Below are 27,500 nucleotides of genomic sequence, written 5' to 3' on the forward strand. Positions count from 1 at the left end.
TGAGATAAGGTCTTATGCATAGGTTTGATGATCTTACATGTAATTGACGTTATCAACAGGTTCTGAATTTGTTTGGAAAGCTATAGCAACAGATCTAGCAATGCCGACTCAGATTGCAGTGTAAACAGCAGAACTTTGTGTCATTGTGTTGCATACATCAGTGTACGATTTTGAACATACATGTGTATTATAGGACACCAAACGGCGAAAGTAACATGCAAAAGTCAAAACATAAACTGTTCTGACGTGCTGTCATTCCGTAAATTAATAGTTGCGTGTAGGCTGAATCTTGCGTGATGGCGTAAGGCGGTACTACCCATTTAAGGACTGTAGTGGTGTGTCGTCATCACAGTAGTAGGATGGGCTGCGGGCCGCTCTCTGAATAAGGAAGTGAGTCATATGTTAGTCATTGACGGTAATGCAACGACTCGCCAACACCAACGCAAAAAAGCAGAACGTGGACCACTTTGACTGTACAACTGAACAAGGAAGCATGTTCATATAGACACAAATAATTCGCTCAGCAATATTTAAGGAAAATAGCCAGAAACAACTGGAGTGTTGACGCTATTTGTGGATTCTGTTTATATCACCTGGGATAGTATTGGTAAGTCCCCTTATCTTAACTGTCATAATTATAACCACTTTAATTATTTGTAAGCTTATATTTTACTAATGTTAATTAGTTTAAATATAATTTGTTTAAATAGTTGGAAGCTAACGTAATCAACAACTACTGAAGCGTTTGGTTGTCTATCGTTGCCTATTAAGGCATTGACTTAACTTGTAAGTACGTTTTTGCCCTTATGTGGAACTTAATGCGACGTAACATTTGTTGAAGGCTATTTACATGTCATTTACGAAACAAATAAGAAATACAATGTATTGTGCCTACTGGTGTGGACAAAATATTAACTTTGTTTAGGGACCAAAGACCAACGTATGTTGTTAATTCTTCGGGGCTACTTAAAACAAAGAAAGTCTGTCTGGTAATATAAAAGTTACCCCCAATTCTCTTCTTTTGGGTAGACAATTGTGTGCCTTTTTTAGCTTGGGGATTTCCGCTACCCAAATTTCTCTCAAAACAGCAGTGGGTTAGCCAACAAGAACAAGCAACTGCCGTCACCACGCGGAAATAGCAACGCTGCTGAGAACCCAGTGGAAAATATCTAATCTTTTATCTTGAAGTACAAACCTTTGCTTCCGTGCGTCCGAAATGTCATTTGTGCACAACTGTATTTTCCTTTTGCTACGTGAAAACTAAATTATGAACTGAAAACATAGTTTCGAGCTTCACTGAGCACGTGACGTGTGGTAGTGGCTACTTTGTTATCGCCTCGTGCGTGCTCCTCTTTGTTTGTCTGTCAGGCCTCTTGCACCAGAAGCAGCGTGGCCCAACTTGTCTAACTGGTCTGTAACTTTGGTGGGGGGTGGTGGAAGTCGCCTTGCCTATTCAAATCGTGAAGTGGGCTTATTGACCCACCTGGTTTGGCACAAACAAAGTTACAGGTGACCGAAACTTTAATTTAGAAATGTCAGGTTGTTGTGTCAGGTCACTTTACTTTGGCCGAAGAACAAAATGTTGACCATGCCAGGGCTGAGACAAGCATTGAGAGATATTCCACAAGGTTTATTAGTATTAAAAGTCTGATGCACTCAAATTGAAACAGCATTGTTCTTGATAAAGCCATGATTTATTTAAGATGAGTACGTGATGAAGTTCTCCTTCTATTGGAAATAATCCTCTTTTGCTTTGGTGCTTAAAAATGTTCACCCCACACCCACCCCATCTGTGCACATTTTAATGTGCCTAGTTAAGAGTGGCTGAACAGTAGACACCAACATCTCCTAAAGCAGTTCCTAAGTTTTTCACCCAAAAAACATTCATGAGTTTATGCTGGTTATATATTATATAGGTGATAACTAGCACCATAAAACACTCCAGTTGGCATTTAGCCACCCTACATTATATATTATATATCACAGATGATGGACCCACACATACACACACACACACACACAAACTACTACTACAAAGACTCTTCAGATTATCCAGCCTAGACCACATCCTTAGTGGTCGTAAATTAGAGGGTCTGGCCTCGGTCTGCTGGAGTGGTCTGATGTATTGGATTCATCCGAGGTGTGTCACCCACAACAAAGTGATGACTCAGCCTTGGGTAGCTGTTTTGCCGTTACTGCAAGTGTTTCATCACTTCCAGGATCCTTGTTGAATTAGTTTAAACCAAACTGTGTCAGTCTTAAGTGAATTTGTTATATTATTTATAAAAAGTTCCAAGATTTCAGTGACTGTATTGTAATATTGTGCTTAGTTGTACTTCCCCGAACTGGAAAGTTTTCGTAGACTGATACAAATTAAGCTCATGGTGGCTGCATTCCAGCATGCGGAACTATCTTGAATAAATTGCTTCTCTATTACGTCAAAAACAAGATAGTGCTGCTACCTTCAAAACGGGACAAACATGGCCAAGATGAAGGCCTTGTCTCAAGGCTGATGTTTTTCAACTGTCTTGTGGACAGATGGACTCTGAAAAAAACAAAGCAAACCTCAAGGCACAGATTGTCCTCGAGGGAGAAAGGACCTTGTAGGCCTGTTCTGGGTATGGTCTGTGGTTGGATGTGGTGGGGTAACCTTAGCCTGCACAAAGACCAGCGATTGTCAAGTTTCACTCAAATACAAAAGAGAGAAGCAGAAATAAAAGTCATAGCAGTCATATTAAAAGAAACCGCAAATGAGCATATGGCCAAGAATGTGACGATATACAGTACCAGTCAAAAGTTTGGACACACTTTCTCTTTTTTTTAGAAGTTTTTTTCTTTACTTTTGTCATTTTCTACATGGTAGATACCACTTTTTTTGTTTAGAACATAATTCCATGTGTGTTCTTTCATAGTTTAAACTTCTTCAGTATTCATTTGCAATGTAGAAAATAATTAAAGGTGTGTCCAAACTTTTGACTGGAACTGTATATAAACATTACATTTATTGATATTAATGTGCTTAAATAGAACTAGTCTACTTCTAACTGTTATCTCACCTTTATTTACTCTGGAGGTTCTTTTCAAGTTGTTCTGAGTGATGCAAGTATTTGTCATTTACTAAAAAAACAAACTCACAAGATCAGGAACAGATCATGCCTTGTGGCTTTTGTCTGGCATCTTGCAATCTTGTCGAATGTTGTCAGTCACTGCAGTTGTGATATTTTTCACAGTAAGCAAACAGAATCCTACGTATAGAGTAGGGTATTCTACCAGGCCCCATGACTTGTGAGACCCAACTTCCAGTTTTATCCAAACGTCACACATGTGTTCTGCAACATCAGCATGAAAAGAGCTCACAATGTAAGAACAAATGTAAATCAGCAAAGAGATTCTTACTTCAAATGTGGCCTGACTGCGTTCAATCTTTTTGATAATTAGTATGTTAATACAAGTTTCAATCTTTTTGATAACTTCTATGATTATACCCGCTTCCGATAAGCACCTTTTATTAGCCAACTTGAATTCACGGAATCTGTTTAAAAAACAAAAACAAAACTTAAATTCCAAATCAAAGAAAGCCTCCTCCTCTTCCTCTCTAAAACCATGGGATAAAATAGCTTCTCGATATGCAAACGACTCTACTTTATGTAAATATGTCCCCAGGCTCAACCTTTGGTCCCTACAACACTGCATACATCTCTGAGCTTACAAAGGATACAATCTGATGCCAACTCCTGGCAGTGGACATTTGCAACCTGCGTTGTGTGTTCCCCACCCAGCAGCAGGTGTTATCTGTGCTCATCACAGCAGCAGGTGTTATCTGTGCTCATCACAGCTCTTTTGCGGGTGCTTTTGCATACAGGCGAAACAGCCCCACACTAGGCCTCCAGGCAGAGGAAAAACAGCCCCACACTAGGCCTCCAGGCAGAGGAAAAACAGCCCCACACTAGGCCTCCAGGCAGAGATCAGTTCTGCTTGAGGCCCCGGCTGCAGGGCTTCAGATGTGGAACCTCACAGGAGAGGGATACTGATTTAGGACATTCAAATTGCCCATACACATATATACAGTACCAGTCAAAAGTTTGGACACACCTTCTCATTTTGTGAGAAGTTTATTCTTTACTTTTATTATTTTCTAGGTGATAGATAACAACACTTTTTTTGTTTATTACATCATTCCATGTGTGTTCTTTCGTAGTTTAAATGTCTTCAGTATTAATCTACAATGTAGAAAATAATAAAAGTAAAGAAAACACTTATTTATAGGTGTGTCCAAACTTTTGACTGGTACCGTAGAAACCTGTCTTTCTTAAGAAGGCAAGACCATCATTTATTGCACAAAATATTGATTTAGGAATGTCCTTCAGTGTTGTATGAATAGTCTTGGACAAAAGTGCATGATTAAAATAGCTGAACTAAAGTCCATTCCACAGCATTTTGGCATTGGCCTTTTGTGGGACCCTACATTTTAAAACCCATTATGTATATGAAACACATCCTTTCAAGTATCCATTCCATAACGTATCCATTTCCTCTTGCAGTTTAGGAAATGAAGAGGGAGGTGAATGCCGCGGTGAACTTCCTGAAGCGGCTCGCTTTAGAGCGAGGCCGTGTGGACAAGGTGAAAGCAGAGCTCTTCGGAGATAAGCTCCAAAAGATGCTGTGTGAGAAATTCACAGACCACTGGTACCCCGACAACCCCAGCAAAGGCCAAGCATTCAGGTAAGATCTGAGACTAGGCCGGTTAGGACGCTTCTGACTGGCATGGCTCTAATATCTGAAGTGCACTTCACTGTAGAAGCTTGAGATGAGTGGTGGAAGAAAAATGTGGAATTGCTGTGAAGATTGAGGCCACATAGAGATTCAGTTTTTTTTTTATCCTACTCATGCTTCACTGTAGAAGCTTTAGATGAGTGGTGGAAGAAAAATGTGGAATTGCTGTGAAGAGTGAGGTCACATAAAGCTTCAACTTCATCTGACTCATGCTGGTTGCTTTTAAATCTTATTACCTCCGCCAGGAGGTTATGTTTTCGCCCCAGTTTGTTTGTCTGTCTGTTTGTTTGTTTGTCAGCAGGATTACGCAGAAACGCATGGACCGATTTCCATCAAACTTTGTGGGGAGATTGGATAATATAATGGCAATAATTGATTAGATTTTCAGATGTCAAGGTCAAAGGTCAAGGTCACAAGGCGGAGGTTTGCATTCTCTGAATGCTCTCATTCTTGTTTACTCTTTTTTTTTTGGCATCATGCACCACGAAAGTTCCAAATGGCAGGAATATTAGTCCTGGCTTGTTTGGAATTTTAGCATTTTGACATCCTTCCATATGTCACTCCCTGTTAAATATATAATCAACACTGATAAATCAAGTCACAGCTCCACCACTCGGGATATCGTTCGCACCGTGTCGATTGGTTGGACCAACTGTCTGTCTGTGTTTACTCCTGTCAGGTGCATCAGGATGAATGTGGCGTCGCCCTGCGATGACTGCGTTCAGCGGGCCTGCGAGGAGAGCGAGATCCGTCCATCCGAGCTGGGCTTACCCCGCGAGATCACACTCTGGATCGACCCTCTGGAGGTGTGCGTACGGTGAGTCTCCCTCTCCACTGGGACACACACACACACACACACACACACACACTCGGGGCGTGTGTTTACAGTAAGTGTGTGCTCAGACAGGTGCATACATGCCAACACAACACACACAACACAACCACATACAGGTGTTTACGTCACACCTGACTCACAGTGCGACTCACTGTAAGACAGAATAACACCAGTGTTGTGTCTTGCATGTCCACAGGGCAGTGACTCACTCTTTGATTGAGTAATAGGACAGTCACCCAATCAGACTGCCCAATGAAATCACCGGTGGGTATTAACAGAGTGCGTGATTGGTTCAGAGGGAGGAAGCAGTTCAAACTCTCCAGTTTCAACTTGGGTTACAGACAAGATTGTTTTATTTATTTACTTCTGAATCTCTTGGGCCTAAAACTTGTAATGAAATTTGCACTCTGAAACATGTGCTCATTTGCACTCCAAGTACAGAGAAAGTTTGGCTGCCATATGCTCATGAATGTCAGACTACCGTTTGCTCCCTACACACACACACACACACTCCCTACAGGAGTTACTTGATTGCTCAGCGTTTTGCCTCAGCAAGTTTAAGCTTGTCTTGTCACATGGGAAGCTGCATAAGCCAACAGCTACATGACATTTTACTTGTAGATGATGGATGATGTGATTATGGTTATGACAGTCCACCTGTTTTTGGTTAATTATGGCTTGTGGCCGTATATAAATATTTTATAAATAAAACGTTATTCTGTCCTTGCCGAAGTGCATACTGGAAGGTCCGCCCACAAAATCTGATTGTTATAGGTAGTGTATGAAGATGGCCCGATAAAGTTTTCCATCCATTTCCATTGTGCATGTCTACGCTGTTTGAATTCCAGTGAGGCCAACTATGATTTTCTATGTGGCATTAGAAAAAGGGGAACCCTAGCACGGTGAAATGCAGTTGAACCTGCTCCAGTTACATCAATAACACGGATGAACACTTGTGTGTTGTTGCTGCCGTTGATGGTTGTTCAACACCATTTATTTTCTGTTAGGACCCTAATAGTCTTTCAGTGGGGGGCCGGTGTCATTTGTCAGTGTGGTTTCCTCTCTTTTAATCTCTCTCTCTTTACCCTTTTAGGTCGGGAGAGAACTGCCGGTATTTCACCGTGGCCAGTTTCAGCAAGGGCGAGGAGAACAACGAGGAAGAACAAAGGGTCAAAGTTGACAAAGATGGCCGCGTGGCCCCCTCTGATCTCGTAAACCTAGACACCTCAGATTACCACTCGGCCAGCTCGTCCGACTGCGGGTCCGAGGCCTCCAGCGACGCCGAGGAGGAAGGGAAGGAGAGAGGGAGGAAGCAGGAGGAAAAGAAGGTGAAGGCTGAAGAGAAGATTGTCCTCACTATGAGGCCCAGGACAGGACAGGAGAGGCTACGTGTGCCGCGCAGGATGCCAAAATCTCAGGTATATAGAAGGCTCACTATACAGCAGAGTGACATGTGTCCCCCTTTGAATGGCACTGAACAGAACTGAGCTAAACTTAATGTCTGCATTTCCCGAAAGTGTTTGTTAAGCGACCATCTTGGAGACTGTGTTTAAAATGATGGTCTCTCTATCATCAAACGGTTGCAGTCTCTCTAACATTTACACACTGGTTAAATTACACTTTTGGGAAATACACCCTGAACAGCAACATGGAGGTGAATCATGTTCGCATCTGAACCTCATATTTAAATGACTGATGTCCAAGACCTTCACTTCCGTTTAAGCTTTCCCGTTAAAACCTTCCCGTTACAGTTTTCCCGTTAAAACGTTCCCGTTACAGCTTTCCCGTTGACTGTACCCTGTCTCTCATCTCTTCCAGCCCCAGCCCCAGGTTCCTGGACTGCAGTACTTCTACCACCCGGCTCCCATGTGGCCCCAGTACAAGAAGAAGGGTCCCGTGTTCCTGACGACGGTGTGTGGGCCCCCCCCAACCCCCATGCTGGGCTACTATATGCTGCCCAAGCACCCACCCCAGTTCATCATGCCCCACGCCACCCTTCAGCCCTGGGGTGCAGTGAGGTGATAAGCACCTGACCCAGCCCCCCCCCCCCCACAGGACGGGTATTTTTTATACGAATACCACTGTACAGTTGTTTTGCAATGAAATCACAATCATATATCTGTTTTTTGGGGGGAAGGGGTTCAAACACGATGCCTGTTTTAAAAAAGGAAGAAGAGAAAAAAAATGTCTTTAACAAAACACGTTTTTAATATGAAAATATTTATTTTTACACTTTTCTTTCTTCCTTTTCTTACACCTTTTGGATTTGCGTCTATGGTGGGATTACCAGTTGGAAAGTTCCACACATTTCAGAATACATTCACGTTACACAATGTTTGTAGTAAACTCATCAATATGTTGAGTCAGAAGAGCTATTCAAACCAGCTGGTTGACCTTCCAGCCTTGTTACCACAGACTTAAATGTCTAACAGCCACTTAAAGGTCACACAGTGGACAAATGTTTTGTGGTTTTCTTTTTAATGAATGTTAAATGTTAAGGTCTTATGTACCTTATCCTACAATGGTAGGAACTTTTAAGGATACATTTACAATCATCCAGTATACCAGCGTTGTAAACACAAAGACTGGGTCTATTCTATGCAACCAAATGAGGAATGCAGCTTGTTCTGTAGGCCTAACCTTGCACTTAAAAGCCACTCTTGAAGAATGTGATATAAAGGCCTAGAGACAAGGTTGTTGACAGACCAAAGCGAAATGGATGACTTGCAGCATGTCAGAGCGCCCTCCAGTGTTCTTCATAAGTAGTACAAGAGACTGATTGACTGGTGGTGAACGGTAAATATATTTCCTTTGAGACTTTTTGTTTTTAGTTTTCCAGAGAATAGTCTTTGCAGTGCCTATCCTAGTTCTGGCAGCGGTCTCAGGGACACTTAGCCGTAGCACCTAGGCGTTTCTCCCTCTGTACAAATGAGCTTTGTGTGTAGAGTATTTTTCTTCTATTTCTGAGTTTCAATGTTTAATGCAAAGGATGGATATAATGTAACACACACACACACACACTTGGATAAGCCACAGACACACACACACTTCGCACAATATTTGTTTGTACTGTATAAATGCAATTCCTGTCAATGTGATTAACTGCTGTCAGGAGAATAATCAATGTGATTTACATTCAAAATCTGTACGTTTTTCCTGGGAAAAACTAACCGAAGAACAGTTGTGCTGAAATGCGCTGTGTTGATGAAACTTGTGTGTTTCTATGTAATCTAATGTTGGTGGTGCTATGCACACCTCAAAGCCATTTAGTAGCCAATGATCTAAGATTAGCATTCACAGTCTCTGATGGGCATCGTCATTGCTTAATTAGCAATTCTTAACATTTGAAGATGTGTCTGTACTCCCTTGACTTTGAACTTTAAAGGTGTTGTTGAAGATGCCAATATGGTGCACTCACCTTTTTAACATTTATCATCTCACTGTATCTATGTATGGCTCTCTTTTTAATACAAATGCATGTTGATGTTGTTTGTTTCCAAGCCACAAGCTTTGTACAGTACTGTAGACTTGATGAACTGCTTAGATTTGTCACTTGCAAATCTCCTCCGATCACTTTTCAGAAAATGGATCACAGCTATCTTTGAACTATCTTTTGATTCTATGAAACTCTGGTGTTTTTAATGTTCCTTATGGGTTTTTAAAAGCAGTTGGTGCTCATGTTTGGAGCTGTGACTTTCTAGGTGTTTTCTACAAACCCCTTCATAACGGCTCATTTCAAGCGGGTGATAAGGGTGCACTTTAATGTAAAAAAGCTTTTGGCTCTGGCCCTGAGATCCAGTCAATGTATTCTCCTGGATTATTAATTATTATTCATTATCATTAATTCCTAATAATTTATAATAATATTAATAATTTATTATTAATAATTATTATTATATTATTAATGTATTGTTCATGTTTCACTGCACCCTTAAAGATGCTTGGTTTGCTTGATCTTTGATATGTGTGCTTATTTATTTGCAGCTCTCAAAGAAAAAAAAAGTCTGTGACTTCAGTGATCTGAAATGTTTTTTCTAATTTGTTCTTGGAAGGCATTATGCTATTATTCATTTATTCATGTTCTCAATCACTATTAATCTTTTTTTAATATAAAAGTAATATGAGCAATGTTTTATGACTCTTTCATTGGTGCTTCACATACTCATCACAAACTGTCCTACAACCTCAGAAATACTCACACAAACAAAAAGTAACCTGCTACCTGAGCATGTTAAGTTTAATAATAGAATAACATGATAACGCGAATGTAGCCGATATCACGCGCATGCCGATATTTAACCCTGTGACGATAGGTCCATAAGTGGACTCCATGGCCTTGTTTGTGTGAGCACTGGCATAAACACTGGTCTGAAAGCGTGAGAGACACAAACACACAAACACACACACACACACACACACAATCCTCTCTCTCTCACACACACACACACACACACACACATATGCACTGGCATAAACACTGGTCTGAAAGCGTGAGAGACACACACGCACACACACACAATCCTCTCTCTCACACACACACACACACACACACATGCACTGGCATAAACACTGGTCTGAACGCGTGAGGGACACACACACACAATCCTCTCTCTCTCACACACACATACACACACACATGCACTGGCATAAACACTGGTCTGAAAGCGTGAGAGACACACACACACACACACATACAATCCTCTCTCTCTCACACACACACACACATGCACTGGCATAAACACTGGTCTGAAAGCGTGAGAGACAAACAACACACACACACAATCCTCTCTCTCACACACACACACACACACATATGCACTGGCATAAACACTGGTCTGAAAGCGTGAGAGACACACACACACACACACACACACAATCCTCTCTCTCTCACACACACACACATGCACTGGCATAAACGCTGGTCTGAACACGTGAGAGCAGGGTCACTGTCGTCAGTATCAGTCAGACAGGATGCCCTGACGGAAGGATCCACGGGGGGGTGGGGGGGGCTGCGTCACATGGCCCAAGGTCATTACGTAGTTCCTCCAGAGTCAACCTGAGACAGCTCAGGGGGGGAGGAAGGTTGGTGAATTGGGTAGTTAGGAATAATAATAATAATAATAATTGTCAGGTGTTAATGGCACACACGACGCACTGCAACACACATGTGCATATATGGAGGTGCCACAGGACGCGTACACACACACACGCAGTGAATTTATTCTCTGCCTTTTTCCCATCCTGGACCGTCCTGTCTCCAGGACCTCCCAGGAGAGCAGTGGGCAGCTTGTAAGTGCCCGGGGACCAAGTGAACCATCCGTCTTGGTCAGGGACGGACAGGAGTGTTCTGTTCTTTTTGAGTGTTTTTTTTTCTTCTGTTGGGGTTCTTAGTGGAGGAAACCCCTTTAGAGTTAGAAGTTAGATACATTGACTATTCTCAAAGATCCTTTTTCAAGAAGTGACACTTTCTTGATTAAATGAAATGCATTTGTTCTGTTACTATTTATTTTCTTCCTCATTCTTTGTGAAGGAGTTGTGAGTCCGGTGCTACCAAGTGCAAGGCCCCAATAACTATGATGTTCAACAACTAGGGACTTTGTGGCTTGACTTTGGGCTGTGCATATTCCAAGTATCTAAAGCGGCTTCTTATAGGATGCCGCTTCTTTCTCTTGTTGACACACATGATCAATGATTCTGATTATCAGTTAGTGCCATGCTGCTGTCATTATTGACAAAAGTTATTTGTCTTGTTGGTTTTGACTGGCAGATTTAATAGTGTAGTCTTTTTTTCTATTTTATTATAGTAAAACTAGACATGCACGCTGCACTGCCGCTTTCATCCATAAGAGGTCCTTCTTGAGATGGCTAATGGTTGTACATGGTCCCCTCAAGTTGAGTTAGCATAGTTGATCTCATCATGACCTTACAGTCAAAAATACATTTCATGGGAGCATACTCAGTGACAATTAGGTATTATTATCATCAGGCAGACGATGTATTGATTAAATCTAAGCTAACAGTAAATCCTAATGACTCGGTCTATAATGATCAGGTCTCCTCCTCTGATCTTATGTGATTTTGAGATTTGTGACAACAGGTGTCTGATAGAAAATGTTTCAACATCTGGTGGAAACAAGCACACCGACATGTTACCTTGAGGTAGCCTTCATTTAATCAATATGAAACAGCACTCCATGTGACTGTTCAAAGGACTAAATAAGGACTGATAATTGGGCCCTCAAAATGGGCCTCTATAAATTATTGAACTTCATCATTTAGATAACAATGGCAATCTAAACTAACCAATCTCATATTTTTGTAATTTATTATCAGCAGGTTTGTGGTTCGGTGTACTATGCATCATGTCGTATCCTATTTGAAACGGCATGATGCAATTTATTTATTTAACATATTGCTCTACATTAACTTCTAACTATTACACTGAATATCTCTACTTGTGTTTGATGACGCATGGTCCGTTGTGATAACAAACCGGCCAGCCCTCGACATCTGTTAAGAGGGAAATGAAAATAACCTAGTTCTGAGAGCAGTAAACGACGGATTGGTATCTCCATCTCTTCAGTACTTCAGTAGAATGACGGACACACGCTGTGACTTCCTCCTCCTTGTGGTTGTCCCTCCGTTTAAGCGAAGGAGAAAACAGACGCACCAGGGAGAAGTGCGTGACATGTCTGTCAAGCTCCTTCTGAAAGCAAACTTACATACATAGCAAATAGGCGAAAGCGCCTGTAAAACGCACAGGCAGTTAGTACGCGTCACAGTTAGAGCGAGTCAGTCACAAACGCAGAACTTTGGGAAGGTGCGCACCTCTGGATCTCCGTCCCGCTTTTTTAATGTGTGAAGAACAGCCGGAGAGCTTGACGATCTGTTCGCCACACGTGCAATGCCCTCTCGTAATCGGAGGGAAAGCGCGACCGAAGGACAAGAGGAAGACGAAGCAACCGAGGAGGACGACAGGAGGGACAGTACGGATAGTCGGTTTGGGCGAGCAATGGAGATGACGGACAGCAACCTGTGCCCAGACTCAAAAGTGGACGAGAGGAATTGTGATGGTCTGATTAAACGCAACGGCGGCGACACAGAGATCACCGTTCCGCTGACCTATGGTCACTGTAAGAAAGTTAGTCCAATCGAGGGCGAAAATCTGTACAGGTTAAGGAACAGAAAGTTTTTGCTGGAAGAAAAAAAGCGCCTGGGTGCGTGGGCACTTGCCACCGCGGTGTTTGGAATAACACTTATGATTCTTCACAATGAGCTGTGTCCTGTCGTTTATCAACGGGTAAGTGAGATACACTTATGTCACAATGTAGCCTATATAGTCAACTGTGTCAATTTTATCTGCCATTTACCTGACCTTGTAGAGTAAATGTAGCCTATGTGTGTGGTGTTTTAAATAAATCGCTAAAACGTTGAAGATATTTGTATTTACACTAGCACTAGCTTGTCACCTGAGAGCAAATACTGTTAGCCGTTATTCCTTGCCCATTCACAATGCCACAAAGTGATGCTACTTAACACGGATGATAGATGACAAAACACGCATAACTTTTTTAGATGGATTAATAAACTCACAATATCAATTCCTTTCTAAACCATAACAATGCTATAAAATAGGCCTGCATTCTGCGATCCCATGCCTGGTCAACAGCGTCAACATCAAACACGCCGGCAGAGTTGTCCTTCCTTGGATTGGGGTACTAAAACATAGGAAATCCTTGTCGATGTTATGCGCTATTTTAGGCTGAGCGACCTTGTTTCCCTTTAACCTGGTGGTTTTCACCAACAATCGCAGCCTAAGCAATTAGTGTAACCTAGCTGTGTACACGTCAGATGACAGGCCGGCTACTGTAGTAATTCACTTGATGGTGACTAAGACAGGAAACCAGATATCTTGTGTACTGTCAAACAGTTCGCTCACACCAGGCCCATGTGGGAGATAACTTTGTTTCGGTTGTATACTCAGGGCAGGGGACTGAATGCATGGTTTCTCTGCAGGTGACAAATGCCTTTTTAAACTGTGTGAGAAAAAAAATAATAAAACAACCACTGCACAACTTGGTACACACTGTAGGCCAGTACGTCATAGTAGGCCCAAAAGAATAGCATTTGACGAATCATGCAGAATGCGTGAAACGAACTGACAGGGAATATTCTTGGAAGCACCAGCAAGTGCATGTCAAATGTTTAGGTCAGTGATAGAAAGGGGAAAAAATATATAAAAAAATTAATAATATAATGTTATAATGCAACTAACAAAGTGCGTTTCCTCCACAAGCTTTGACTGCTTTAATCCTGGTCAGGTAGGCTTGTTGTGGGAAGGGGCGGCTTGTTGTGGGCAGACAATCCTCCGCACACATGCACACCAGAGATGTTTTTCCAGCATCTCAACCACTGGCACCTAATTAGCTTTGCTTGAATTTTCCTATACATTATCTTGATTTAGCAAATTAGTATAAACGTCTTCAGTTTCCATCAATTATTTTAGTAAATGCGTATGTTGTTTCAAACGTTTCTAGGGCAATTTGGAGAAAAATTAATTTGCATGCAAAGGAGTAGCCGCCTTGTGCCCCCGAGGCGTGACCGTGGATTTAAGAATAACATTTCTTGGAAACCAGGTTATGCAGGAAAACTGGCTATTTATGGAAGTTTTTCCACATTTTGCTCCCCCCTCCTGATTTGCAGTCCTAGTGTATCTTTCCACATCATTTGGTGCATAATTAGTGCTTGTTTGAACGATGGATTCGTGGGTTGACCTTCAGGGGCAGACAAGCACCCGTGTTAATTTTCATGTGTTGTCCCACAAACATACCACAGAAATTTGTCTGGAGTTAATTGCACAACCATTTGTAATCACGGTAGGTAACACACTGTGTTACAGTTATAGCTTCTGACTCAGAAGTGTACCTGTCTAGGTCCATATTTGTCCTTAAGTCAGCAGCTTTTTGGATAAAGAGCGTAGCCTTAAAATCAGTCCTGATGAATAGCATGATATACACTTATATATGAAGGTATGGGAACAGAGGGGATCAAGTGTGCCTGCAATTTGCTTTGCTAGTGATAGACCTAGTATAGGGGAGAGTGGGGTAAGTTGAGACGTTTTTCACATAAGTCAACCCATAGCCAAGAGAATGTGAGACCATAATAAAACTAATGCAGATGACTCAAGTCCAGGATGAGGGCCATCAATTGAAACCTTAGCAGTGTAACGCAGTGTCTCAATTTGCCCAATGCTAGGGGTAAGCTGATCCAATTGACAGGGTGAGTTGAGCCATCTGAGAAAACTGTTACTAACCATTGTATACATCAGATCTTTAAAGTATAATTCATTATATAATTATTGATAATTATGTTCCCCATTCTGCTGATTTTAAGTAATGATTCATCTAATTGGTCTGCAGTTCTGAAACCTGTAGATTGTTTGCCAAGTCTTAAGGATTAAGAAATAGACAACAAAAGTCTTACATTGAATGGATTTATATTTCAGAGGAACATCCACAGATTATTTGTTTTTCACTCTAGACTCTGTATGTTTGGCATAATAGCAAGCATTTTAGCGTGTAAACATAACACCAACATGCCCCATAATGTTCTGAATATCCATATAATCCAATTTTGTAGCCAATGACATACAGTATGTCTAGAAATTGCTATTGAAAATGACAGAACAGGAATGATGCCTCTGCACCTCCAAACAAAAACAAAAACAAGGGCTACAAACACATTACTATGGAAACAAGGGCTACAAACACATTACTATGGAGCCTTTATCTGTATTTTGTTGTAGGCTTCATTGCAGCTGTCTAAAATGTCTTATTTTGCCCCACAGCCACTTTTTGGGGAAGAGTGCTTAGTCTGGTTACACTTAATAATTCTCTCACATTTTTACACACTGCCAGTTCATCAACATATCTGGTATAATTGTTTTTAATGTTTGACTATTTATACAGAACATAAAAAAAGATAAAAGAAACTTCTTTTGTGACAAATGCCATGTCCACATGGTTCCTTCTTCCACTGCAAAATGAAAATGGAGAATGCAAACTAAACTTGGTCAAATGATAGAAACTGTGTGCCCTACTGTGTCTTTATTCAGGTGATGGGGACACTTACCCCCTGCCTCATGTTTCCCCAGTCTCCCCTTCATCATGGTTTTCGACTCTCAAGTACGAGCCTCGAGCGCAACAAGTTTAATGGTTCATCCGCAGTAGCTGCATGGTGTGAATGCGTTCGCCTCATTCAAATCTTGCCTGATCTGTTTGTTATTTAAAGATGGAAGGTCTAGGTAGTCTACAACAATTTAGTCAAGTATCCCGGAGTCTTCTAAAATTAGACACACTGAAAATATTGACAGTGAAACTGCGGAAAACAATGTATGTTGCCAACGCACGTCAGAACATACCTTTATGTGTTGAAGTTTCCTGTCGTCAAGACTGACGTTTTGCAATTACTAGTATCTTTTACACTGTAAACTTAGTTGTCATTAAACTATCACCCCATTAAACCTTCCAGCGACGTTACATCAGGAGTGCAAGTCGACGTCATGGCAACAAACAACACACCTTTCTTCATTTAAATGGCGAGACGGCCATTAGCAAGTCCTTTTTTAGATCAGCAGCTCCCAGTGGTGCAGATGGGATTTTTAAACTGGGGGGGACGCTAACATCGCCTAATCAGCTGTGCAGAGTTATTAACTGAATGGTGGGGACGTGCGGGGTCACTATGAATCTGGGGGGGGCATGTGCCCCCCCATTCCCATTGCTATCTGCGCCCCTGGCAGCTCCCCATCCTCAGCTTAGCGCAGGAGCATTGGTACGCCATTCACAGGAGAACTATCTTTTTGCACTACTCATTTTTTTCTCTTTTTTCTACCCTTTTTCTCCATTCTCCAGTATTTAATTTATTTATTTTCTTATTTGTGACGGACATTGAGCACAAATAATTTAATTACTGATAAATGCTGTTTATGAGTATATGATAATAAACTTGAACTTGAGGAGACTTTTAAACTGAACATTTTACCTCAGGACATAATGTTTTTCTTTTGATTACAATGCAAATTTGTGATTGTTGTTATATATTTTTGTATTTAGGGTTAAAAAAATGAATTCAGGGTTGGACAGGTTGCCTCTGTCGTAAGCTATTATGTTCACAAAGACACAGCACTTCAGAGTGGCCAGGACCTCAAACATGTCTCACACACAATACAGCCTCACACCAGGGCACAACGCTGAGAGGTTCTCCTTCAATGGGAGTTAATCCATGAGATGCCTTATTACAAATCAAATCATATCAAATTCAATCAAACTTTATTTGTACAGTGCATTTCATACAAGGAGGTAACACAATACGGCTAACAAGAGGACAACATTTGGGGGTGGGGGGGGGGGGTGTTTACAAACACTTTGTAAACACTTGTAAAGACACACAGATTTTCCAGGGGATAAATAAAAAGGAAATGACGTATCAACCACACCACCACAACAAGCAAGTGTCTGACCAAGTTTGGGATGTATTCTCTAATTAACACTTTCCCACAGTAGTGATTTCTGACTCTCAGTGTGCGTGTTGGCACAAGAAGGCCTTGCAGAGTAAAGAGTGATTAACAATTGTTTCTCAGCAGACATTGGGATGATTCAGTTATCATGTACTTTTTAAACGTCTTTTAAGATCTCTATCAGATGCTATGTACCTAATACTTCTGCACTCACTGACAATCTGATTTGGTGACAAAGGAAAGACAAACTGGCTTGATGTGAAAGTGGACACAACTTTCAACACCGCACACAAAGTCTATGACTTTGGCACTGACAACTGGTAACAAATCCTAATCCCTGATTGTGTTGTAGTTTGAGTATGGTGTTTTTCTGCATTCTGCACACTGTGTTTACTGACACTAGAAGAAACTGCCACTTCTTGTGGTGTGGTGTTGAACTCCCTTATCTTTAGTCACAGCATGGGAGTAGGCAAATGATGTTCTGTTATCGGCTAGTTTAGACTTAATTACATTAAAGCAAAAATAACTAAGTAAAAATAAGTGCCCAAAATGCACGATTGCTCCTTTCACTTCTGTTTAAAGTGGAGATCACTTCTGTGAGTATGTTACTACACAGCTAATGATTCACACTTGTCATAATGTGTGTGTGTTTGTGCACATGTGTAAGGGACGTAAGGGAGTGGGTTATTTATGTATAACACACACACTCATCTATCTCAAGCTGTGTGCACACGGAATGTACAGAAGTGCCATTAGGGAGCGATGAAATGGGTTGTTACACACGCATCTCTTCAAACTCCATCCAGATTTTTGGCAGTTTGTAAAGTCCTGGTGAAGGCGCAGCCATATGCGCAGTCAGTGCTTGGCACGGCTCTCTCCCTCTCTCTCTCTCTTTCTCTCTCTCTCTTTCTATCTCTCTCTCTCTCTCCCTCTATCTCCCTCTCTCCCTCTCTTTCTCTCTCTCTCTATCCCTCTCTCTCTCTCTCTCGCTCACTCTAGCGTGTGTGCGTGCCTGCGCTCCCATGTTTTCCAGGCGCTCCCATTATTCCCATTCCCATTCCCAAGCACGGCTCCAGTGAAAGTTGTCGCCCCAAACCGGTGCAGAGGTGCGGATCTTTGCCTCGAGGTCACAAAATTCCGCTATCTGCCCCAGCTACTGGGAAACACGGAGCGGAAAGGCTTTGAAAGCCGAGCGGTGTCTTGTGGGCCCAGCGAAGCCCTCCCCTGTTTTTCTTGACTGGTTTGGTTTATTTTCTCTGTTTTTTTAGTTTTTTTGATATCAGTCTTGTGTTTCTGTGTCTCCCAGGGTTCAGTGTACGCCTTGACTATCAGCAGCGCCATCAGCATCTCAACTGGCTGCCTGCTCGTCCTCATCATAGTCTTCCACTATAAGGATGTCAGGGTGAGTGCGGTGCTACACTAACTGTGTGTGTGTGTTCACTGGCTGCTGTGTGTGTGTCTTCACTGAGTGCTGTGTGTGTGTGTGTGTGTGTTCACTGGGTGCTGTGTGTGTGTGTGTTCACTGGGTGCTGTGTGTGTGTGTTCACTGGGTGCTGTGTGTGTGTGTGTGTGTGTTCACTGGCTGCTGTGTGTGTGTGTTCACTGGGTGCTGTGTGTGTGTGTGTGTGTGTTCACTGGGTGCTGTGTGTGTGTGTTCACTGGGTGCTGTGTGTGTGTGTTCACTGGGTGCTGTGTGTGTGTGTTCACTGGGTGCTGTGTGTGTGTGTTCACTGGGTGCTGTGTGTGTGTGTGTGTTCACTGGGTGCTGTGTGTGTGTGTTCACTGGGGGCTGTGTGTGTGTGTTCACTGGGTGCTGTGTGTGTGTGTTCACTGGGTGCTGTGTGTGTGTGTTCACTGGGTGCTGTGTGTGTGTGTGTGTGTGTGTGTTCACTGGGTGCTGTGTGTGTGTGTTCACTGGGTGCTGTGTGTGTGTGTTCACTGGGTGCTGTGTGTGTGTGTTCACTGGGTGCTGTGTGTGTGTGTGTGTGTGTGTGTTCACTGGGTGCTGTGTGTGTGTGTTCACTGGGTGCTGTGTGTGTGTGTGTGTGTGTTCACTGGGTGCTGTGTGTGTGTGTTCACTGGGTGCTGTGTGTGTGTGTGTGTGTGTTCACTGGGTGCTGTGTGTGTGTGTTCACTGGGTGCTGTGTGTGTGTTTGTTCACTGGGTGCTGTGTGTGTGTGTGTTCACTGGGTGCTGTGTGTGTGTGTTCACTGGGTGCTGTGTGTGTGTGTTCACTGGGTGCTGTGTGTGTGTGTTCACTGGGCGCTGTGTGTGTGTGTTCACTGGGTGCTGTGTGTGTGTGTTCACTGGGTGCTGTGTGTGTGTGTTCACTGGGTGCTGTGTGTGTGTGTTCACTGGCTGCTGTGTGTGTGTGTGTTCACTGGGTGCTGTGTGTGTGTGTTCACTGGGTGCTGTGTGTGTGTGTGTGTGTCTTAACTGGGTGCTGTGTGTGTGTGTGTGTGTCTTCACTGGGTGCTGTGTGTGTGTGTTCACTGGGTGCTGTGTGTGTGTGTGTGTTCACTGGATGCTGTGTGTGTGTGTTCACTGGGTGCTGTGTGTGTGTGTGTTCACTGGGTGCTGTGTGTGTGTGTGTGTGTTCACTGGATGCTGTGTGTGTGTGTTCACTGGGTGCTGTGTGTGTGTGTGTTCACTGGGTGCTGTGTGTGTGTGTGTTCACTGGGTGCTGTGTGTGTCACTTCCCTGGATGGGTCAAATGCAGAGGTGGAATTTCGGAGTGTGTGTGTCACCACCTCTGCCATAGAGTCACTTTCACTTCACTTTCACCTCACTTTCACTTTCACAAAAGCTGATGAATCACACAGACCTCTCATCAATGGAAGTCAGTATCACGCTTGGCATGTTTTAGTAGTAAGTTAAATAGGCCCTTTCACAGGGTGGCATGAACTGTCTGATGCAAATCACAGAAACGCTTGCTCTTGCCAGTAAGCAAGTTAGTGCAAAGCACAATCACTGAATTGGAGAAACCTCACAAAAAAAGCATTATGCCTAAGCAACATCCTGTAATTGATCGTACTTTTGTTGGCCAGTGTTTCTTATAATAGTCAAAGAGTTTGCAAGAGTGTAAGTTAAGTCACATATATCACAGTTTTCTAAGAGTTTTTTCTCATAGTTTTCTCAGAGTTCACCCTCTTAACCATAGTGGAGGATTCCAACAATATAATGTTGTGGTTATTCACTTAAACTAATTTAATGTTATGGAGACTTCCTTGCGTTTGGTCAAGCCTGCTGTCAGCGAGCTGTGATGAGATGAGACACGATGAGATGAAATGAGACGAGATGCGATGCGATGCCTGAGGGTCTTTGCAGGGGCGATCTGCTGGGCTTATTTTAGTCCCTGTGCTGTAATATCATGTCCTTGCACCAAGAGCCAGAGATCGGGAGAAGGTGCTGGTGTGTGTGTGTGTGTGTGTGTGTGTGTGTGTGGTGTGTGTGTGTGTGTGTGTGTGTGTGTGTGTGTGTGTGTGACTGTGTGTGTGTGTGTGTGTGTGTGTGTGTGTGCACCAAGAGATCGGGAGAAGGTGCTGTAACCCAACACTAAGGACACCCACTGCTCCCATGCCAGCCAGCTTCTCTTCATGCCAAACTCAAGGGTTTCAGATCTGTGAATGTCAGATGTTGCGCGTGTACTCATAAAATTGCGCGTGTGTGTATGTGTGTGTGTGTGTGTGTGTGTGTGTGTGTGTGTGCGCGTGAGACAGTGAGAGACAGAGAGAGAGAGAGAGAGAGAGAGAGAGAGAGAGGGGCAGAGGTGTGTCTGTGACGATACCTTTGGTCCAGCGTGGTGCTGTATAAACACTGGGAAGCCATTCAGTAAAGGGAGGACAGGGGGGCAGCAGGGCCTCAGCCAGATGAGCGAGTGAGGGAGGCTCTGCCAGGAACGACCCACCTCGACGGAGAGGACTGATTGTAATGGCTGTTGGGACGCTTCCAGCAGACATACCAGAGGGAGGACGATAGCTGCTGTGAATGCTGTGTAGAGATAAGGCCGGGGCAGTTTCTGGAGGGGGGTCGGGGTCATTTCACCTCCTCGTATATAGCCGGGCTGATTTGGGCTCTATGTGCAGGAGTTTCGAGATTTTAATATACTTTGGGCTGGAAAACACATTAGTGCCGTGGTTTCTGCTGTGACTCTCTAAAACATAAATTGATCTGTAGGCGTCCCTGATTCGATTTTATGATGTTTCTATTCTATTATGGAATTGGAATTGTAGGCTTGTATTTTTTTACTTCTTTGCTCAAAGCAATATGTCTTATCCTAGAGAAGGAGAAGGATATGTAAGATGCACAAGAGGTGTCACAAGAAACCTATATTGTCTGTGAAGAGGAAAATAGAATACAACAATACAACAATATTGCAATTTTATTTTAAAGTTGTGTCAAGCTTGAAGCGTCCTATGATATCATAGTATGCTGCAGTGTGTAGAGCTGAGCTCCTCAGCCTGTGGAACGCATGCTGAGTGGCTAAACACATGTTCCCAAAACCGTCTGCCAACACATCACCTGCCTCTACATGATCCCTATCTCACCCTGACCTCCCACAACCCCTCCACAGGCACCCCACCCCACCCCACCCTCTTAGTGCTGCCCCCCCCCCCCCCCCCACACACACACCGACCCCGACCCCCACCCCAATCCCTTAAGCGCCTCCACCAAGCCCCTGTGCACCACCTGTCCCATGCTGAATTCCAGCGAGGCTCTTGTGGCACTCCATGTAGAGAGAGGGGCTCTGCGCTCATGCCGGCCTGGTGCAGCGACGCCTAGAACCCCCAGAAGGGCGTCAACGGCTCCCCCCACGACGAGGCAGGCCCTGGCACCGCGTGACGTTTCTGCTGGCACCCCGTCCTCTTGTGCAGCAGTGCTTTCATTTTTCTTTTTAAGATTTGTTTTTGGGGGTTTTTATGCCTTAACTTGACGGAGCAGTGAAGATTGTGACAGGAAATGAGAGGGAGAAAAGGGTGGGGAGTGGACAGGAGAAATGGCATCGGGCCGGATTCGAACCCGTGACCTCCTTGAGCGTCAAGCCCGGATTATGGATTTGGCCGTACCCGAGTAACCACGTGCAAGTCATGCCAGAATTCAAAGCATTTGTGCAACCTTTTCTTGACCAATGTTGGGTTTGGTTGAGCATTGCTGCACTTGAGGTCTGTGATGATTATGTTACGCCACTTGAGCTGCACACACACACACACACACACACACACACACACACACACACACACACACACACACACACACACACACACACACACACACACACACACACACACACACACACACACACACACACACACACACACACTCGTCTTAGAGTCCTGCAATGGAGTGTCCATAGACTACAGTGGTTTTACAACATTGGTCCGTCTCACGACATGATTTAAATATTTGCCCTAGATGGCCATCAAGGTTTTAGATATTAAACCATGAACTTTTGAATGCTGACTTTTATTTGGCCAATATGAGGTCAACAGAGAGTTTATGTAATATTTAATATTTATTTCGTTATCTGTGTTGCTCTGTTTGAGTCTCTTTGATGCACTGTCCGAGTGTTAACCAACAGCATATATAAGATATTACAGCGTTGTACGAAAGGAGTTAATCCTGCATACCTATTTGCATTGGAGACCGATGCTGAGTTCATATTTACGTGTTGTCTGAGATAAGGTGGGACCGCCTTTTGATTTCTACCCGAAAGGGGCTTGTCCTCATTTCTTTTATCAAGTTGGTTAGCTTCATCTGCATTGGGTGCCTCCCTGTCTCCCAGTTATCTCCCTGTTTTAGTTAATCATCGCTACCTGTGGTCTACCAAAGCAAGCATGATGGTGGTCTATATTTCTGTTTTTCTTTGGGCTAACACTTCTCTGTTTCTCTCTCTCTCTCTTCCTGGTTTCTGTGAGCTGTTGCCACTATATATTTTCCCTCTGTGTCGTGCTCTGTTCTTTGTTCTCTCCATTTTGTTTGTATCCGTCTCTTTGTCGCTACCCTGTGTCTTCCCTTCTGCTTGTCCTCTTTCTCGCTGTCACTCCCCCCACTCATTCTTCTCCCCATCTCCCTGCAGAGCAGCTGTGGCTACTACGTAGCTTACCACCACCAGTATGACTGTGTCTGAATGACTGGACTGGACTGGACTCCTCTGTAAAGCGTCTTCGGGTATCTAGAGAAGCGCTATACAAAATTGATGATTGATTGATTGATTGATTGATTTCCACAGCTGTTTGTCATCGACCACAATCAGCTGGACTGGCGCATCGCCATGACCCGACCCCGTGTGCTGGGCATCTCCCTGGAGCTGCTGGTCTGCGCCATCCACCCGGTGGTCACGTACTGGTGGAGCCCCGAGGAGGAGGAGGAGCAGGAGGAGGAGCACGTAGTGGTGGGCGCCTCCTCGCCGCCCCAGCTGCTGCTCGACAGGGCGCACGCTAACTTCTCCGCCCCGCTGTGCCTCTCGACGAGGAACTTCGGGCCCCTGCGGGACCTGGAGATCCTGCTGACGGCCATGATGTTCCTGAGGCTGTACCTGGTCCACAGGACCATACTGCTGCACAGCAAGGTTTTAAGTTTTTAGTTTATTAAAGATCCCAGTGGAGACTTTTCTTCCTGGGGTCCAGGCAAAAAAAACATTACAATACAAATTATAAAATGCAGTACAGCATGATCAATGTTGGTGACCAAAACACAGACTTAGAAAACAACATTTACATTAAATGTGAATAATGCAAAAAACAAAAAACAGAGAGTTAAAAACAAAACATTTTTGTCAGTCCGAAAATACAATCTACTCTTATTTCCTTTCTGATTATTGCTGTCTTAAGGTGCTGTTGAACGCCTCTTTTTTTTTGTCATTTTAGCAGAAGCTTTTATCCAAAGCGACTTACAAGGATGTACACACATTTTACACTGATGGCACACTGCACATCAGGAGCAGTTAGGGGTTCAGTGTCTTGCTCAAGGACGCTTCGACAGGGAACCTTCTCATTACTAAACGACTTCTCTACCTCCTGTACCACTGTCGCCCCTAAGGTGCTGCTGAACGCCTCGTACAGGACCATCGGCTCGCTGAACAAGATCAACTTCTCCTTCCGCTTCCTGCTGAAGGTGCTCATGAACAAGTACCCCGCACGCACCCTGCTGGCCTTCATCCTCATCTTCTGGATCCTGGCCTCCTGGACACTCACGCTGTGTGAGAGGTAGACACACACACACACACACACACACACACACACACACACACACACTCACACACACACACACACACACACACACACACACACACACACACACACACACACACACACACACGTTCCATACAAATGTTAAAATAAAACCATTATTCTCATGTGCATACAGCTTCTTTAATTTAATTGGTTTAGGGAAGGTTATGCATCGCTGTAAAGTTATCTTTAGGGATGGTGTTGCTTGCTTGTGAGGATGTCCCAAGGGGTTATATTGCGAAAGTCATGGCTTATTATTTGCTAAATGTGTGGTGTGGCAGCTTCCAGTTTCCTCAGTGTGTCAAAAACCTCAACATGTCTGCACTCTGCGGTCAGTTAGGACACAAACGTCAATGCATGCGCAAAACTCATCAATAACTGTAGACTCCTTCGGGGTGACGTTTGTTTTCTGCCTGTTTCACCTTAACAGGACAATTGGGTAATAATTGTCTTGAAGCTCATGGTTTAGCTGGGCTAGTGAAGAGAGAGACTAGCAGACCAAGTTGGTAAATGAAAGCTGCTGGTCACAGCGAGAAGGGGATAACAGCCATGACGGCTTCTTCCTCAGAGAGAACTCGACTTCAGGTTCAGGCCTCCGCATCTTTTAAAAAAATTTTTTTTTTAAGATTTGTTTATGGGCTTTTTATGCCTTTAATTGACAGAGCAGTGAAGATTGTGACAGGAAATGACAGGGAGAAGAGGTGGGGAGTGGACAGGAGAAATGGCATCAGACCAGATTCGAACCCGTGTCCTCCCTTGAGTGCAATCCTGAATGTGGTCGGGGCTACTGTTTGAGCCACAGTTCCCCCGGGCCTCCACATCTTTGTCTACATCTAATCAAACAGATCTAAATGCGGCATCTTTCAACATATTTCAACCTCCTGGATTTCAAACAATAGTTCAGGCATTTCGTTGCCTAGACGTATCGCCATCGCAGGATATATTCACATATGTTCAGGCACACAGGAAACAGAGACATGTGGAAAAGACTGCACACACTGACAGACGTCGGGGCAGACGTACAGATCTGTGCTAATGCATAGGTTGCTCACGGAGGTAGCCAGATCTGTGCTAATGCATAGGTTGCTCACGGAGGTAGCCAGGTATGGCCACACAGACATTTGCACTTGCTTTTACATCAGCTGATTAGAAACACACACCCACACGCACACACACACACACACACACACACTAACACACACACACACACACACACCCACACGCACACACACACTGCCACGCACGCAGGGCCACGCACACGCACTCACACACACACACACAGACTCACACACACACACACACACACACACACACACACAGCACCTCAGCCCCGGCCAGCTGTATGCCTCTGATGGTCAATTTGAGGCCAGTGACTGGAAAGGATGTCTAAGAAAAGATTTGTTGTTCATGGGGTCCAGTCAGAACCTCTGTGCCAACTGCTAATACACTTTCACTGCCTAAAAAACCCATGTGTTCAGACATTCAGAGATTCAGAGATTTTCCTCATTTGGACAAAAACACTTTTTGAATTTAAAACTGTCCAAAAGTGTAAATCATATCTGGAATAATACGTTGACGTTCTCCAGAGTAGAAAAGGCATTTTCAGAAACACAAGTTGATCAGTTGATTTGTTTCCAAACCACACCACCACTGAAAAACGTTTGAGGGTGGTACTTCTTCACAGAATACACATGTGATTTCTTGCTAAAAAGGATTATAAAGGTTAATGCTGTAATAATAATAATAAGGTAGAGGGGTGATTTCTTGCTAAAAAGGATTATAAACGTTAATGCTGTAAACTTGATGCTACAAAGCTGATGAAAACATGAACTTGAACATAATCAAACAATCTGACAAATGAAAAAGTAAGAAAGACAGTAAAGCATAATGCAAATAAAAGCATTAATAAATAGTGAAATAAATAAATAAAACTAAATAATCAGATAATCAAATAATCCAAATAGGCTTAATATAACGTAGGAAAAGACAGATGGTAAAATGATGAGGCGTAAAATGGCATAAAAGTTTTAAAATGATCTTTTCATCTGTAAAATAGAGGAAGTGGATTTAATCTCTGAAGGAAGACTGCTCAAGAGTGTGGTTTTAATCTCTGACAGAAGACTTCTCACGAATGCCCACTTAATCTCTGAAGGAAGACTTCTCACGATTGCGGATTTAATCTCTGAAGGAAGACTGCCCCAAATGCGGGAACCACCTGCACAAAAGTTGCCCCTTATTTTCAGAGAATTTAGACTTGCCAAAAAAAGTCTTTAATGATTACCCAAGGAAAACCTTGTTTGTTTGTCTGTTTGTTACAACACTTTCACATCGGTTGAAAAATTACATTTTGAGGTCATCTTTTAGGAACAAGAAAAATGCATTCTTTTATGCCCTTTTACCCCTCATCATTTCACTACGGTATCCGTTATTGTGTTGTATATTTTGAGTATTATGTGTAAGCACAGTGAGAGCCACTGCACCAAGACAAATTCCTTGTACATGTGCAAACTAACTTGGCCAGTAAAATCTGATTCTGATTTTGATTCTGATTCTGATTCTGATTCTGATTCTGATTCTGATTCTGATTTTGATTCCGATTCTGATTCTGATTCTGATTCTGATTCTGATTCTGATTCTGATTCTGATTCTGGTACCTGTTCCCCTCCAGGCAGGTCCAGGAAAAGACAGGCAACATGGACATGGCCCTCTGGCTCACCGCCATCACCTTCCTGACGGTTGGTTACGGTGACGTGTCCCCCGAGACCAGATGTGGCAGGGTGGTTTGCCTCTTCACGGGCCTCATGGTAAGGAATCTCAGGAGGGACACACAGCACCACTCAGGTCAAGAGTTATGTCAGGGAACTGGTTCACCCGTCCAAGTGCATGCCAGTAAGGGGTTGGACAACATTGTTCTAGACAGACTGTTACAAGGTCAGAGTTCATGGAGTTTACCGCACCGTTCAACCGTATTCCAGGAAGAATGAATGATTTCCTGGTACAATGTCCTTGTAATTCGGCCGCCCTTGATTCAAACAAAACGATTCATCTGAATTGGTACAGTGGCAATTTCCATCAGACTGGAGAGAGCAGGAGAGAGCTTTGAGGCTATATGGGCAGAATCTGAATGGTTACCTTTTCTGTGTACTCC

The 27,500-nt window shown here is 43.4% G+C and overlaps 2 protein-coding genes across 3 annotated transcripts in view; both read left to right on the plus strand.

The window, feature by feature from the left end:
* The first annotated feature begins 427 nt into the window (after positions 1–427).
* On the plus strand, positions 428–9,655 carry LOC308380312 (maternal B9.15 protein). Its single transcript, XM_080857611.1, has 5 exons — positions 428–607; positions 4,542–4,722; positions 5,453–5,590; positions 6,702–7,026; positions 7,427–9,655. The coding sequence occupies exons 2-5, from the start codon at positions 4,550–4,552 to the stop codon at positions 7,628–7,630; spliced, it is 840 nt and encodes a 279-aa protein (XP_080713737.1). The 5' UTR covers positions 428–607; positions 4,542–4,549; the 3' UTR covers positions 7,631–9,655.
* Positions 9,656–12,286: 2,631 nt separating this feature from the next.
* The window catches only part of kcnn4 (potassium intermediate/small conductance calcium-activated channel, subfamily N, member 4), a 35,685-nt gene continuing 20,471 nt past the window's right edge, over positions 12,287–27,500 (plus strand). For both annotated transcript variants that reach the window (XM_080858655.1, XM_080858654.1), the window contains exons 1-5: positions 12,287–12,908; positions 18,430–18,525; positions 23,353–23,691; positions 24,162–24,328; positions 27,021–27,156. In XM_080858655.1, the coding sequence (XP_080714781.1) occupies positions 12,513–12,908; positions 18,430–18,525; positions 23,353–23,691; positions 24,162–24,328; positions 27,021–27,156 (1,134 nt within the window). In that variant the 5' untranslated portion in view covers positions 12,287–12,512. The remainder of the gene's footprint in view (positions 12,909–18,429; positions 18,526–23,352; positions 23,692–24,161; positions 24,329–27,020; positions 27,157–27,500) is intronic.

This window comes from Sprattus sprattus (genome assembly GCF_963457725.1).
Source record: "Sprattus sprattus genome assembly, chromosome: 19".
Taxonomy (NCBI): domain Eukaryota; kingdom Metazoa; phylum Chordata; class Actinopteri; order Clupeiformes; family Clupeidae; genus Sprattus; species Sprattus sprattus.